Raw genomic sequence first — 17,046 nt, 5'->3', positions numbered from 1 at the left:
CGTTGGGACCTGGGGGTGAGGGCATAGGACTTTGGTGTTGGAAGTGTGTCAAACTATACCTTGAATGTCTTATAATCTTATAAACCATTATGAGGGGGATAGATTTAATATTTCAAGTATATATATGCCTCCAGGGTTATCACTGGGACTCAGTACCTGCACTACAAATCCACTGCTCCTGGATACTATTTTTCCCATTTTTGCTGCCCTGGCTGTTGTTGTTGTTGTTGGATAGGACAGAGAGAAATTGAGGGAGGAGGGGAAGATAAAGAAGGGGAGAGAAAGATAGGCACTTGCAGACCTTCTTCACCACTTGTGAAGGGAACTCCTGCAGGTGGGGAGCCGGGGGCTTGAACCGGGACCCTTGTGTGGGTCTTTGCACTTCGCACCATGTGCACTTTAACCCATTGTGCTACCACCTGGCCCCTTGAGTATAATTTTTTAGTCTAAATACTTAATATTCCAAATTTGTAAGCTGACTGAATTCTAGCACTGCACTTAAATTGTTTAGGCAGTTCTAAAAATTTTTTTTAAATACCCAAGTGACCTACAACATCAGGCTTGGTAGATCAAAATCATTTGACCTTCTCCATGTCTATGACATTGTTATTAACAGATATTTAATGTGTATTTTGGTATTAAGTGGATGGGACTGGTAGTGATTTTGGTTAGTGAAATAAGTAAAACAGTGAAGGACAACAAGAAATTGAAAGAAGAAAAACTACATATAGTCAACCCAAACCTATGGCCTTGGTAGAACTATGGTGATTACCACTGGAGGATGGTGGAGGCAGAGAAGTGTTGTGATCGGAGCTGTGTAGAATTACACTTTTATTACAATCTTGCACTTCACTAGTAAAAATATTTTAAAACATGATACATCATGAATAAATGAATAGTATATTTATATGAGACATACAAGATGAGAAATAAAGGAGGCAAAGTAAACTAACTTTTATTAGTTTCACTGTGATTCAAATGTTATTATTGTTAGTCACAGAAGTATTAAGGGAGTCTTGAGAAACCATGGCTTATAAGCCATGGGAAAATAGTTTCAGAGTATTCTGATGATCAAATGCACAATTGTTTGACCTCACACTGAAATTAAAGATTGTGTCTTAAAGAATTAGGCATGTATTGATAAGCTATACAGTATAAGGCTATGGAATGTAGTGCTATTTTTAATGGTGAGAAATTACAAGGAACTTCAATGTTTATTGATACAGAATTAATGTATTCTCCCATATCTATACATTGGAATATAATTTCATCATATAAACAGATTAAAATTTCCCTTCGAATTTAATACGCCTACATCTTGACCTTCAACCTTACTTCTCCCCCCCCATCACCAATGGCAACATAATCCATCTAGTTGCTTATGACTCAAATGTATGAGAAACCCGAGTTTCTTTCCTAATTGCTTCTTCCCCCAACCCTGCATTCTCTCTTTGAATAATCATCAAGACTTATTGACTCTACTTCCAAAATATATTCTTTATCTGCCCATTTCCCCATATCTATCTACTGTAACACCTAAGTGCCAGCTCAACAGTTATTTAAAAGGAAAAAAAAGATTATAGTACTCTCCCCTTTGTGCATAGTGACATATTCAAAGATGCATATGGTAGCCTTCTTTGTATAAACACAATACAGAATTTTCACCAGCAGAAAAGTAGCTGAGTAAAGTATTTTATATTCTATAAAGAATATGTTAGAGGGAGTCGGGCTGTAGCGCAGCGGATTAAGCGCAGGTGGCGCAAAGCACAAGGACTGGCATAAGGATCCTGGTTTGAACCCCGGCTCCCCACCTGCAGGGGAGTCGCTTCACAGGCGGTGAAGCAGGTCTGCAGGTGTCTATCTTTCTCTCCTCCTCTCTGTCTTCCCCTCCTCTCTCCATTTCCCTCTGTCCTATCCAACAACGACAACAACAATAATAACTTCAACAACAACAACAAAAAAACAACAAGGGCAACAAAAGGGAATAAATAAATAAAATTAAATTTAAGAAATTAAAAAAAAAGAATATGTTATATCAGTGGAGCTTGACTGGGAAGTCCAGCTATGATAATCTATTAAAATAGACAGGGGGTAGTGTGTTTATAATGATTCTAATGTTTAAAATAAAGAGCAAAAACCTTCCCCAAACTGAACAAGCAAAAACAGAATTTTGAAAAAAAAACTGATCATATAATTTTCCTCCTTAAAATTCTCTAGTTACAGTCATTCAGATTAGAATAATATCCAATATTCCAATGTTGGCTTGCACAATCAGATTTCTTCCTAGTTTAATCCAGCTCCATATAATACTCTTCATCTATATTGCACATCAGAAATTTAAATGACAAATGACCCTGCCAACATGCACGTCCGTCTCTGAGAAACCCAAGTAGGTTCCCAGTCATCCCACCATATTATTATAGCACTACTTGATACTTCTATTTTTATTTATTTATTGGGCAGAGACAGCCAGGAATCAAGAGGAAGGGGGAGATAGATAGATAGAGGGGGGGGGAGTGAGAGAGAGAGAGAGAGAGAGAGAGAGAGAAAGACTGACTCCTGCAGCATGTTACCACTTGCAAAGCATGTTACCCTGCAGGTGGGGACCAGAGGTTTGAACCTGGTTTCTTGCACAGTGTAACGTGCGTTCAACGAGGTACACCACCACCCTGCCCCACACTAATTGATATTACTCTTGTATGGTTCCTTGTTTTCCTCTTCTCACTCCACAATGACAGGACTTAAAACTTGTTTATAGCTATGCTCCCATGTTGCAAATGGCTGTCAGAGTTAACAGTAGGCACTCAGTGCATACCTGCTGTTACTGAACGCCATACATGGACTCGAAGGGAGAGATGTCGCAATGCTAAGTAAAAAACTAAAAACAAGCTGCAGAAAACAGCAGTAACACTGAGGATGGAAAAGGGAGTGCATTTGTATATCACAGAGAGAAGACTCAAAGTATAACAAATAAATGAGAATTAATTCAAAGGAAAAGGTGACAGTGAATTTTTCACTTTCAATATTTAATTGAGGTTTTTTTAATTTTGGAAAAACTAGGATGCCACAGAACAAGATAGGTTGACCATTTCCTTAACCCATTATTATGTATCTTTTTCTTCCTTGATCAAATAAATGCCAAACATTCCAGAATTATATCTAGGCTTTCCATGGGGTAATGTAAATTACAGAAATTGTTCAAGTTTTAACTGGTTAAGTATTAGAAGATCATTATTAATGGAAACAAAATAGCTTGACAGGACTCCGAAGGGAGGCTGGGCCAACATATTCGGCCATGAGTGCAGCCACGAATGTTCCTAGTTATGACCACGGAATGTGAGCTCAGACTTACAGAGATGCAAAGGTTACACAGGCTCCTGTGCTGAATGTGGGCCCCAGATCAGACCAATAGGGTTTACAGCTAATGGTATTTATATTTGGGAGCTTCTTTCTGCTCTGATCCAACTTTCTAGTCTTACTTCCAACTCTGACACCATCTCCCCAGATGATACACTTAGCCCACCTGCATATTAGCTGTTGGCTCAGGCAAAAATTATTAAAGTCATGGGTCCCTTGGAATATACCTAAAATAGACTTCCTAGCTTTTTCAAATCTCATCGGCTGTATTCTTACCTTTAGGCTCCTGATTATTAAACAATTTGTCCTACTTTATATCTTTTATTTTTTGTTTGGTTTGCTGATATTTGTTAAAGATTTTTTTTTTCTGCTTTATATCTTAATGCTATCCAGCCATCAACTTGAAGATGCTACCATGACATCAACCTGACTTCCCTAGATAGAAAACCTCCCCAATGTGTCCTGGAACCCTACCTCTCCAGAGCCCTGCCTCACTAGGGAAAGACAGAAACAGGCTGGGAGTAAGGATCAACCTGTCAATGCCCAGGTCCATCAGAGAAGCAATTACAGAAACCAGACCTTCCACATTCTGCACCCCATAATGATCCTAGGTCCATAATCCCAGAGAGATAAAAAATAGGAAAGCCTCCAATGGAGGGGATGGGGTGCGGAACTCTGGTAGTGGAAATTGTGTGAAATTGTACCCCTCTGATCCAGCGGACTTGTCTATCATAATTAAATTAATTAAAAAAATATCTTGACCAGAAAAAAAAACATTAGAAGAAATATTATGTGAACAAATTAAAGAAACTGAATTGGACATTGGCCATAGTTTGGCAGACCCTCAGAGTCAAAGTAGAATAAAATAACTTAGACTGGCTCCAAACATAATAGGAATCAAATAATAGCAAACTTTTAGATTCTAACTACAGCTTTCTTTGGAATATAAAAGCATCTAGCTGCCTGTGCAACATAAAAAGGTTTATGATTTACATAACAAGTTTATAAATAAGCCAAGCTGAATTTCAATAGAGGCAGATAAGTGATAATATTAAATATTATCACTTATAATATTAAGATAGAGATAATATTAAATACACAAATGAGAGGGTGAATGCAAACATTCAAAACTACCCCTATTGAAAATTAAGAGAAACGAATTATATTAACAAAAAATAAAATAAAATTAACAATAGCTGTATTCTCAGTGAGATAGTTTCAATGTAAAGAAAAATGAAATTTAAAAGGGTACCGCTTGATAACCTCACTTTTTTTGCAACAAATCATACAACAGATATATTATCTTTTTTTAAAAAAATTACTTATTTACTTCTTAATTATGAAGGAAAGAGAACAAGAGAGGAGAAAGCCCTACTTAGTTCTGGTAGACTGTGTCTGGGATCAAACATGTGGCCTCTGGGGACTCAGAGATGCAAGTTTTGTTTTAACAGACTGAACTATGTCCCGGGCCCAAGAGACATTTTATTATTGCTCCCTAGGCAAAGTAGGAAAAGGCAATGAAAAATTCAAGAAAGAATATTGTTACTGAACAAAATATATGATGATCAATAAAATGCATGACGATCAAAGTCCAAATCGCAGAGGCCTTAAGAGAGAGGTCAAAGGCCTAATACACAGAGTGAACGGAGGAAAAGGGGATCCCAGGTATACCGCTAACAAGGAAAAAAAAAAAAGTTCACTGAACTCTGAATACAACTGGATAAAGGAGAAGAGGGATACCGTGTGGGGTCATTACACTTTGCACCTTTAAGACAGGACAGAAACGAAGCAAGAAGAAAAGCTGGGTTGGGTGGTCTGGCCCACATACGGAGCTTTGATAGTGACGACAGAGTGAAATGAGGGCAAACCTCGGCATTTTCTGTTCACTGAGAGTGTTTCACCTATAACTGTGGCTACTCCATGAGGTCAGGCATTTCAATACAATCTAAAGACAGATCATTAAACAGGGGCACTTCTTGGAATCTTCACCTTGTGAGCACTGTGAGAAGATAGCTAGAAGTCATGAGGCTGAAACTCAGGCTGGGTCCCAGTTCCTGTTGTGATTGGTCTCGTGGGCTTTGAGGGAATTGTTGGGTCACTGAGAACATGAATTCTTAACTGAAGTCAGGAAAAGAACCCATGAATTAAATAATCTGTACTCTGTGCAGAGAGTGATCATAATTAGCACTGTGGTAACCCAAGAAATCAAGATATTCATCTGAGGACATGGTGAAACTGAAACCAAGGCAAATGACAGTAGCCTGTGAGTCAAAGGGAAACCAAATTTGGGAGTAGGAGAGTCAGCTAGGTGAAACTGTGCGAAGGAGTCAAGGTACCCCTTGTGAGAAGTCTGGGGCTTGTCTGGACATGTAGTGTCAGCTGCTCTGGATGGCAGGGGGCTTTCTGCCAAATGCTCATTCAAAATATACAATAGAGGGCTACAAAATGATAGCTATAAAGGACACTTCTAGGAGCTGAGCAGAGATGCTGCTGATTAAGTGCACTTGTTACCATGTGCCAAGGACCTGTGTTCAAGCCCCCAGCCTCCACCTGCAGGAGGAAGCTTTATAAGTGGTAAAGCAGTGCTACAGGTCTCTCTCCCTCCCTCTCCCTCTCCCTCTCCCTCTCCCTTTCCCTCTCCCTCTCCCTCTCTCTCTCCCTTTCTACTCTCCTTCCCTCTCAATTTTTCCTCTGTCCTAGCAAATTAAATAAACAGTATTAAGATCATCAAAAAAAAAAAAAAAGACATTTCTTCTTGAGATAGATACAGAGAGGGAGAGAGGCAGAAGAGAGAGCAAAAGAGACCACGGAACCAAAGCTTCCTTCATGTGGTGGGAGTTAGACTTTGGCTGGGTTGTACACATATCAAAACCTCACACTATGCAAGTGAGTAATTTCACCTACCCATAAAATACTTTTTAAAGAACTGAGATAACACTGATTTACAAGATTACATAAGCTTTAAGAGTCTAATCTCACACTTCTTCGAAATGTCCATCAACACACCATGTACACAATACCCCTCTACAGCATTTCACTCAATCCCAAAATACATCAAAGGATCCAGAAAAGGTATATTTATTAGAAAGCTGATGGAACTTAAACACACACATGCCTCTACTTTCTATTTCTTACATAGAATTCTCCCAAATCATCTATACTACAGGCCCCACAAGCTCAGAAGACTGGTTCTCACTATTATGTAGCTGAGGGACAGTGGCAATGAAGGAAGAGGAATGTATATAAGAAAACAGCCAGGCACCTTTGCTGATTCTCCAAATTCACTTTAAGATTGTTGTGGTTTTCTCACTAGTTTACAGCTCACTTGGCAAGGGCCTAAATGCAAACCATTGCTGTGCCCAGTCAGTAGGTCTTGCTGGCTGAGGACTGAAGGGGACCCAGGCTGATGGGATAAATCAAGGTTTGAAAATGTCAAAAAGTCAAGGCCGCTTTCATTTTGATACTACCCAGTTAGCAAAGGAGCAGAGAGAATCTTCAGGAGGTAAGTGTCAAGCCAGCAGATTAAATAGCCCGTGCCCTTCTCTCCTCACTGAGGTGAACTCATTTCAAATTCAGGGGTTAACACATCCAACCCACACGAGGTCATGAATGTGCTCAGCCTGAAGGTCTATTGCTTTTTACACCATTAGGCTGTGTGATGGGCACACGTTCCAGAATTTGTATTATTTCTTTCCTCACTAACGGCCATGGTAGGCCTCGACTGGTACAGTACAGAAACATATGTATATCTTTCATAGCATATTAGGAAGTGGTTCTCTATGTTATTTCTGTAAAGAAATACTATTACTGTTTATAGAGAAAGCATGATTTGATTAGGTGATTCAGACATGCCTAAACATGCCTTACCCAAACTACAAAGAAATTTTTGATATAATTGAAACACACTGTACGTTAGTTTTCAAGTACGATGTCATATCATACTTATTTTGTTTTTTCATCCCAAAGACGTAGTGTATTTTATTTGATCCAATTGCACTTTACTGTGCATCTACTATGCATTAGAAATATGAGACCCAGAAATATGAGACTTCATAAATGATTTCTTTAGAAATTTTAATTAAAACGTTCAGCAATAAAGTTCAGAATTCGATAAACCTTCATCAATAATTTCCTTCTCTCTTGTGGCTTTTTTTTTCTAAGCACTGTGCCAAAAGTAAGAAAATAAGAGCCTAGGTTTACCAAGTGATAATCATCTAAACTTCACAAGGAGAATTAGGCAACATTAACCTAGGAAAATCTTGCACAGAGCTAGCAGTTACTTATGACAAAGACTCCAGTTCAAAAAAGATTGGAAAGTCATTGAATATAATAGCATGGCTGCCAAGCCATAAACAAATATTGCTGGAGGGAGGATTTTCATTACTGATGTAACCAAACACATGCCTGTAGCTCTAAGGATTCACAGAACTTAATTTGTGCACATATCAAAAATACCCCTCGCAAACAAAAATCTAAGTACTTCATGGGGAGTTTCTCCCTTCCTTCCTTCCTTCCTTCCTTCCTTCCTTCCTTCCTTCCTTCCTTCCTTCCTTCCTTCCTTCCTTCCTTCTCCTTTTTTTTTTTTTTAATTAGGCAAAATTCAAGTCAGGTGTATTCCTAACTTGCTAGGAGTAGCCAAGTGAAAAACAGCAGCACCGCAAGGTTTTTTTTAACTATTGAACTGTATCAAAGTTTCTGATTTCCATAATCAGTGGAGATTTAGCCTGACACTACGGGCAAGAGCTGTCTTTAAAAAGGAAATGCATACATGGCCTAAGGCAGTGCTGGAACTTCCCCACCAAAATGCTCCACACTTAAGTACAAGCTCCTTTCCCTGAGAGTCTGTAGACACTGATGCCTCCAGTTTTGTCTTTACAGTTCTCTACAATTAATGTACTTTGATTGCAATGTAATGCATCTCCAATTTTATTTTAGAACAGACTAATATTCAGTACTTACTGAATATAAACTGCTTGTGGACGCTGTGCGTGGAAAATCTTGCAAAATTTATCTTATTTGCCTCTCACAACAATAAGCACTATTTCTGTCAACACTTTATAGAGAGGAAACTTCAGCTTAGAGAAGATAAAGAAACCTGCCCAGGGCTATAAAATTAATTTAAAAAAATATCACTGGGAAACTGAAGTCTCTTACTGTACTAAAACAATCTACAGCAAATAAAGAAAGATGGGCATCATTATGAATTCCTGTTAAGAGAGAATGTCTAGTGCTTCTCTAATGGTTTTATGAAAATGAGGCTAGTCAGTTATTTATTTTCTGGTGGTTGTTGCCAACATTTTTACCAAGACTTAACAGACAGTAAGCCATTAAGATGTGCACTTTCTAAGGACTACAAAAGTTGAATAAGGGCAGAAGACCAGCATATTTTAATAAGGATTCTTTAGTTACTACCAGGCCGCCCCATCACCTGGGACCCTAGTTGGGGAGGCCTGGGATTCCTACACAGACATGATGGGCCCAGACCTCAAATAGATCCTTCTCTCCACTGTCACTGGTCATCTCCATCAGGAACAACATAACTGACACTTTTGTGGGCCCCTATAGGACCTTGCCCTCAATGTGGATCAGTGATGGTATGGAATGGGCCATTCTCCAAAGGGCAGTTAGACAACATACTCTACCTACAACCCGAGGAGGATGGTTCTGAAATTAGTGCAGCCTGGAATGTTCCTAGTTGTGACCACAGAATGCGAGTTCAGATCTACAAGGATGCAGAGGTTACATAGGCTCCTGTGCAGAATATGGGCCCCATATCAAATCAATGGGGGTTATAGTTAACAATATTTATATACTTTTTCCATATTTGGGAGCTTCTCTCTGCCCTGATCCAGCTCTCTAGTTATTTTTTGCAACTATGACACCATCTCCCCAGACAATAACTTGGGTCCACCTGCATATCAGATGTCAGGCTCAGGCAAAAACTAGTAAAGTCATGGGCCCCTTGGAATATACCTAAAATAGACCTACTAGTTTTTTCTAAAACAGAGAACCCAGATATTCATCTGCAATATTCTTGTCTTTAGGTTCATGATTAGTCAACAATTTGTTCTGCTTTATATCTTAACTCTTTTTCAGCCACCAGGTTTCAGATGCTACAGGATGCCAACCTGACTTCCCTGGGCAGATGGCCCCACCTATGTGTCCTGGAGCCCTGCCTCCGCAGACTCCTTGCCCCACTAGGGAAATATAGGGACAGGCTGGGAGTACAGATCGACCTGCCAATGCCCATGTTCAGCGGGGAAGTGATTACAGAAGCCAGGCTTTCCACCTTCTGCATCCCATAATGATTCTGAGTCCATACTCCCAGAGGGATAAAAAATAGTAAAGCTATCAGGGTAGGGGATGGGATATGGAACTCTGGGGGTGGAAACTGTGTGGAACTGTACTCCTCTAATCCTATGGTCTTGTCAATATTTCCATTTTATAAACAAAAATTATATAATTTTTTCAATAAAAGATGTGCAGTTTCTCAATACTCTTACTGTTTTCCTGTCAGTCCTGTTTTGCTGGTGGTAGTTATCAGTCTCTATGATTTCCACAGTTCAATTTCCAAGAAGCTTTCAAAGAACTCCTTATTTCAGTATTTCTCATTCTACTTTTTTTTTTCTTACCATGTACAATTTGTGGTTAGCTCTGCTGATAGGATTACGACCTGGTCTTTAAAAACTATCTCATACAAGGTCTGGAGAGATAGCATAATAGTTATGCAAAAAGACCTTGGTGCTACCCCAAAGGTCCCAGGTTCAATCCCCAGCACCACCATAAGCCAGAGTTAAAGAGTGCTCTTGAGAAAAAAGATAAAAATAAATAATACAAACTGCTTAACCCAAACAGACTCTGAAAAGTCTATTTGATGTTGGTGCCTTTCTTGAGAGAGTATTATGAAAGACTTGCAATCTTATCTGTAATCAAGTGGTCAAAGTATTTTCACTGCTTGAAGTGAAGGTTCAGAGTAAAGGAATATGGTCACCAGTCAAGAGTTAAAGCTATAAAAAAACAAGACAAACCAAATTCAATAAATATATAAATGTGGCAAATGGGACGGATGCTAAGCCCTCTTGAGGAATGCACAATGCACTTTCATAGGAGGAAGCACTTTCACACTCTGCAAATCTCAGAGGAGACATGTAAAAAGAAACTAGTGTAACATGCAAATGGTTTCCCTGCGCTTGTCTGAGCCCTACAACTTTTACACCCAGTAGCCGCTATCATCTCGTAAGAATGAATTTATGGAAAGTAGCCAAAGAAGCCTTTGGAGAATTAACTAATAGTTGATTAAATTTTAAAAAACTTTTCAAATTTTAGCCACATCCTTATGAATTTCTTCATACTCCTGGAAATTCCTACCACCATAGTTAGTTTTATCAATCTAATATGGCTGAATATAATTCCTGCTATCCTTGAGTTGATCCGCATCAATAAATGCTATAATGAAACAGAAGTTAGCACTTGGAACTGCTCGTCAGTGAACACTATAAACTCACAGTGATCACACTAGATCCAGCCACTTGCTTTGCTGTTAACTAATAATGTGACTTTGGGATCATGAGATTAAAAAATCTCAGAACTTCCATTCACTTCTATCTAAAGTGGAACAAATATTAAACAGCAAAACCAAAGGAATTTTTCATAAGTAGTAAAGTGTGACATGGGCATAAAAGGTAGTTAAAAAATGTTATTTCCAAAAGAGCATCAGTTTTCTTTTTATAGGAATGCTAATTGCTATTGTGCCTTCTTGAACTCTAACTAAAATCATGTCACATAATAGTTAAATCTCATTTTACTTAGTCATACAATTAACATTTGTGTAGCTATTAGTCCTAGTAGGTGCCATCAGACTTCTTCAGCAAACACATAGCAAAATAAATCATAAAAACTGTGTTTAAAAGAAGAAAAGATCTATAGGACAGTAGTTCAGGGGCAGGCCCTCTTTACCCTGGGTTCTTATGGACCCATCTGTGGCAGCCCTTCATTTCCAGTGAATAAAGACAGTAGGGCTCTATATTCGTTGAGTCCTTCATTAAACTATTGATCTCTTTAGCATTATCCATAATGTTCCAGCAGCTCAGTACGTCAGCTGGTGAAGTGCTAGTCTCTCACTCCTTTCAATAACTTCCACACTTTATGGAGAGGAAGTCACAATGATTTATTTACCTGACATTTTCCAGTCCGGATGTCGTACAGGGCCACTGAACCATGGCGAGCTCCAACTGCTATTCTGTGATTCCGCTCATAATAGCTGACCATGTAGAACCTGAATTGAACATTTTAACAACAAAAACAAAAACAAAAAGAGAAAAAAGCAGGTGAGATGGCCTCTGCATAGAAGGGGTTAGGCACACATTTCAAAGGTTAAATCCAGTTCTGATTGACATTTAAAAAAATACATCTAAGATTAATACATCAAGATTCTTCAAAATTGTTTGATTTTAGTAGTTCTTAACATCCACTGAAAAGAAAATGATGCAGAATATCACTTAGACTTGTCAATAACTATTTTCAATAGACATCAACTTTATAGTCACAAATGTGCCCCAGTTTTTAAAATAAGAAATCAGTTAGAAAGCTAACAGGGAAGAGATGGGATACAGAGTTCTGGTGGTGGGAATTGTGTGGAGTTGTACCCCTCTAATCCTATGGTTTTGTCAGTCTTTTCTTTTTATAAATAAAATTAAAAAAAAGAAAGAAGAATGCAAAAAAATCAGGGTCAGTTTCCTTTTCAAAAAATTAAATTTTAAAATTCAGTTTTGCTACAGCAACTATTAAGTAATTATCTCTTTTTGAGCAGAATTGAGAAAGATGAAAGGTTTACCTAGTCAATTTAATTTTGTCCAGGTGATTTTTTATAGTATTAAAGAGCAATATGTTCTAGCAGAAAAATAACTTTTAACAAAGCTACTTAGAAGCATAATAATAATTTAGAATGAAAAGGAAAAACTATTCATCAGGAAAAAAGCTTATATGGGAAATTCTTGAGGTTTCTATATTAGTCAGTTCATCTAAATGATAGCTGTGATTACAGAGTGTGAGTAAGTATATTTGGTGCATAAAAGCAGGATTTAGGGAGGCTAGTTAGTAGTTTATAAGAGGCTGATTTATTTTTACTTGTTTATTTTTTAAACTAGTTTTCCTGACTAGATTAAATATTTGAATTCTTAATCTATGCTTTGTCATAATGATTTCATGCTTATACAAACCTGGAAAGGCAAGGATTACAATTATTTGAAGGGTAAGTACGGTGTGATTTCATATCCTCGAAGAGTTTCAAATACATCCTCCCATTATCTGGCCTTATTATCCCAAAGGAAGCTGTAGAAATGAATGGCTACCCTAAATATTTATAAGGAAACACAATCCTTGCCCCCTTTTCTCTTTGGTTCCATATACCAACCTAACTCTTCTGTTATATTCTTTTAATATTGTGGGAGGTGGAGGACAAACAGATTACAGAAAAGAAATACATTTTTTGTGTAATGCTTTCTTGAACTTGATAAACATTTTTTAAAAAATCTAGTAGCATAAGGGGCCACATTTCTGAAATTCTGGTAAGACAGGCTGAGTGGGAGAAAAGATACTTAAATGTGAACATTTTGCAATTAGGGACATTCTGACAAAGCCACTTTGGCATTAGCAAACATTATAACATTCATACATATTTCATAAATCTAGAAAACAAACCATTAGGTTTTAAAACTTTTTGTTCATTACTTATTACCAAGTAATGGATTCAACAATGCTTGGCTTTTGTCCTGTCTCTAAAATTCACCCTCTTTATGAATTCATTTTTAATCCCATAGAAGACAGGACCCTCGCATGCTGGGTTTTGCTACATTCTGCTATGTTCTCTATGTAAATATTTGTTTGAAGGCAAGTTGGATACTGCAACCTCCTGATATATATAAAGCTTCCCCCATTGAATTTCTAGTGTAAAAAAAAAGTTTCTTAAAGTCTTTCCTGTTAAAGTATACTTTTTACTCTTCCTAAATTAAAGGAAGAGTAAAAAAAATTAAAAAAAAAATAAAAAAGTAAAAAATAAAGGTAAGAAGAAACTGGTGTTTAAGATTTAATATTAGAGGACAGGTGGTGGTGCACCTGGCTAAGCATATACACATTACAGTGCACAAGGACCAGGGTTCAAGCCCCTGATCCCCACCTGCAGGGGGAAAGGTTCACAAGTGGTGAAGCAGGGCTGCAGGTGTCTCTCTGTCTCTTTCCCTCTATAGCTCCCCCTCCCTTCTCAATTTCTTTCTGCCTCTATCCAATAATAAAAACAAAACCAAAAAAATAATAATTAAGTTTTTGTAAGATTTAATGTTACACTTGAAAAGAAAAATGAAATAGAAAACTGTAAAGAGTTTACTATTTTTCTATTTGACAAAGTGGTCCAAGGATTGGAGAATATTGTTCATATCCATGTCTTCATCTGCATATACATACACAATTTATATATTACATAAATTATCATATTATTATATTACATAAAATGTATATATTAGACTATCAGCATAATATGAAATATAATGTATAAGTAATGATATAGCAAATGTTTATTCTATGGATAGTAACAGATAAAAGAAAATATTTAGAGTTTATTTCTATCTATTATTAAGCTTTTCACAAAGGTAACAGCAATATTGCCAAAATGCTTCTGCAAAAACATGGATATAATTACCCTGCCACCAAATAATTCTCTTCAGATCAACCCATTTGCAAAACACAGTCATGATAATAAATTTTTCCTTCCTAACCTAGAGTCGAAAAGTTTTTTGTGACAGACTGTTTTACATGCTCTGGATAGCAACCTCATCCTATATCATCCAAACACCATTAGTTATAAGAGAAAAGAGACCAAATCTATTCTTGGTAGCAAATCTTTAGTCTGCCTGAAAGGATCATATATTAGAGGTCTGCATTTTTCATTCTTTGCAATTTACTACAAAACTAATACTTCTAAACAATATCTTAAAGAATTCTGGACAGTGAGGGTCTTACAAAGTGATTTTATCTTTGGGATTCTTCTAAAATTGTGCATTCTTTTAACAGAAGCAATCCTGGTGTGTATGCAGTCCCCACTTTACAGTATCCATGGGGATTGGTGGCATGAGCTAAAACCAAGAACACCCCATAGTACTCTTCTCATGGGACTAGTTCTCATGGGGTGGGGGTGGGGGCTCAAGATTAAGGATGGTGAGATTACTCCCATCAATAAAGGTATCAAGAGATGGTAAGATTCCTTCTTTATATTCAAGCTAGAACAACGGTTTTCCTATACTCTGTCCCCCAAGTCAGAGAGAACATTACCAGTCTAGCATGTGAATGAAGAATAAGGTGTAACTGAAGTATGCCACAAAGGTTGTCTCTTGCTAAGACTATTTAGAGTTACTGACCTCCATGTTCACCACCGCTTATAGACAGCCAGAGCGATCCTTTCCAGCCATAACTCAAATCACCTCCCTCGTACTCACAGCTGTCCTTTAAGACCCTACATGGGGATCGGGTGCTGGCGCACCTGGTTGAGCACACATGTTACAATGCACAAGGACCCAGGTTCGAGTCCCTGGTCCCCACCTGCAGGGGGAAAGCTTCACGAGTGATGAAGCAGGACTGCAGGTGTCTCTCTGTCTCTCTTCCTCTCTATCTTGTACTAAAACTGAAAAGGCTAAGAGTGTTCCCACTTTGGGACTTTGAGAGATTTGATACCTCCTTTGCTTGAAAATCACATCTGCCTGATGCCCCCGTCATTCAGTTCTCTGTTTCCAGGTTATCTTGATAAAGGAGTCCCTTCTGAGCCATTTTATTTAGTACAGTGGCCCTTCCTTTAATCCAATTTCCCATTTTTTTCTTCACTGTACTTATCATCTCGAAGATATTAAATAAGGTTTTTGTTTGTTTATTTGTTTATTGCTTGTTTTCCTCCATGAGACCTTTATCCTCTGCTGACTCTATGAATACAGAAATATGGCTGAAGCCAGCAGGATACAGCAGTAAAACATTTAATGCAGCAAGACATCCAAAAGACTAAGCCTATTCTTCAGTGACAGTGTAGAAACTAGACTCAACACACACTGTTTTAAGGACTGTGAATGTTTTATAAGGTCTGAAACAGAAAACGAATGGAATGACAAAGAAAAGCAGAAACTCCCTACAAAAGTTAAGGAGAAATAAAGAGATGAGAGAACAACCCCATGATACTTCTAAAATATATTTTAGTTGAGACAAATAATTGAAAGTTTGGTATGCATGAGACCCCTTCTGTTTCATTTGGTTTAAATCCACCCTGCTTAACACTATTCTATTTACATAACCACTTCATTCTATTTATATAACTGCTGTTAACAAGCACCTCCCTCCAGGGCATTGGTTCAATCCCCACTGTTTCATGATATGTTTTTGCTCCACCCCCGCTCCTTGTCACACCCTGATCCTCTCCTTGTCACACTCTGATTGTCACCAGTCACTTTTCTCTCCACCCTCTCTATGTCACACCCTGTTTCCACCCTACTTGGCAAGTATATATAAAGACAGCATTGTGAGTTTTAGAGTACTTTACCTTGAGTTTAGCTTAGCTCGTCTTAGATTGTGCTGCGTCCTGCATGAATAAAGAGATACTGCCTACAGCTCAACTATGAGTCCCTGGTCGTCTGTTACCTGCCCGTGAAGCCAGCCCGGCGAAAACAACCTAACCCGTCGAAAACAACATGAAAGTTTATAAGCTATCCATAGAAGTTCCCCAGAGTCTAGTTACATTAGCATGAGACTGATGGTTGTGTTGTAGCAACTATTTAATAATATCTTAGAGAAGTAGCAGTGAGGAGGTGAAGTGATAAAGTTCTTTTGTTTAAATATTCATTTTATTTATTCCCTTTTGTTGCCCTTGTTTTATTGTTGTAGTTATTATTGTTGTTGTTATCATTGTTTGGATAGGACAGAGAGAAATGGAGAGAGGAGGGCAAGACAAAGAGGGGGAGAGAAAGATAAGACACCTACAGACCTGCTTCACCACTTGTGAAGCAACTCCCCTGCAGGTGGGGAGCCGGGGGCTCGAACCCGGATCCTTACACCAGTCCTTACGCTTTGCGCCACCTGCACTTAACCCGCTGTGCTACAGCCCGACTCCCGTGATAAAGTTCTTACATATGAGAACCCAAGTTTGATCTCAGGCAATGCACATGCAACAGTGCTTTTCTGGCATCTCTCCTTCTTTCTTGTCCTCTCTTAAAATAATTTTTAAAAAGAGTAGGAGGAGGAGAGGGAGAAGAGGGACACAAAAAATAATACATGCAATAAAGTGCATATTTAGGGTACAAATAACCTGGGAATAAAAATTATTTTAAGAATATATTTATATTTCTATTACTGCATAAAGATTGCAATGAACATGCTATTATCACTCAAAACAGAATTAAAATCACTTATCAATTAATATTAAAGACTGGAATAGCTTATTTTATTGCTCCAAGGTCATATTTGTAATTGTGGCCTTTCAGAAGTAAATCACCCTGAGACGGTTTATGATGTGAAACCCAAGTGTGAACTGAGTCCTACTGGATCCAGGGTCTTGGGACAAAATCCCTTTACTTGGGGGTTTGCCAAGCACCTAATACCCACGACTCTACAGCTCTCAATATCAGCACTGTTTGTTTATAAATTCCTTGGGGTTGATAACCT

At 38.0% G+C, this 17,046-nt stretch overlaps 1 protein-coding gene across 4 annotated transcripts in view; it reads right to left on the bottom strand.

Annotated features, from left to right (window-relative positions):
- Nucleotides 1-17,046, bottom strand: part of WDR7 (WD repeat domain 7) — a 421,542-nt gene that overhangs the window by 66,696 nt on the left and 337,800 nt on the right. For 3 of the 4 annotated variants that reach the window (XM_060173931.1, XM_060173933.1, XM_060173932.1), the window contains one exon: nt 11,533-11,632. The exons of the other annotated variant lie outside the window; for it this stretch is intronic. In XM_060173931.1, the coding sequence (XP_060029914.1) occupies nt 11,533-11,632 (100 nt within the window). The remainder of the gene's footprint in view (nt 1-11,532; nt 11,633-17,046) is intronic. 4 annotated transcript variants of the gene reach the window in all.

Source organism: Erinaceus europaeus, chromosome 15 (genome assembly GCF_950295315.1).
Source record: "Erinaceus europaeus chromosome 15, mEriEur2.1, whole genome shotgun sequence".
In the NCBI taxonomy this organism is placed as follows: domain Eukaryota; kingdom Metazoa; phylum Chordata; class Mammalia; order Eulipotyphla; family Erinaceidae; genus Erinaceus; species Erinaceus europaeus.
This window is presented reverse-complemented; position numbering and strand designations above follow the sequence as displayed.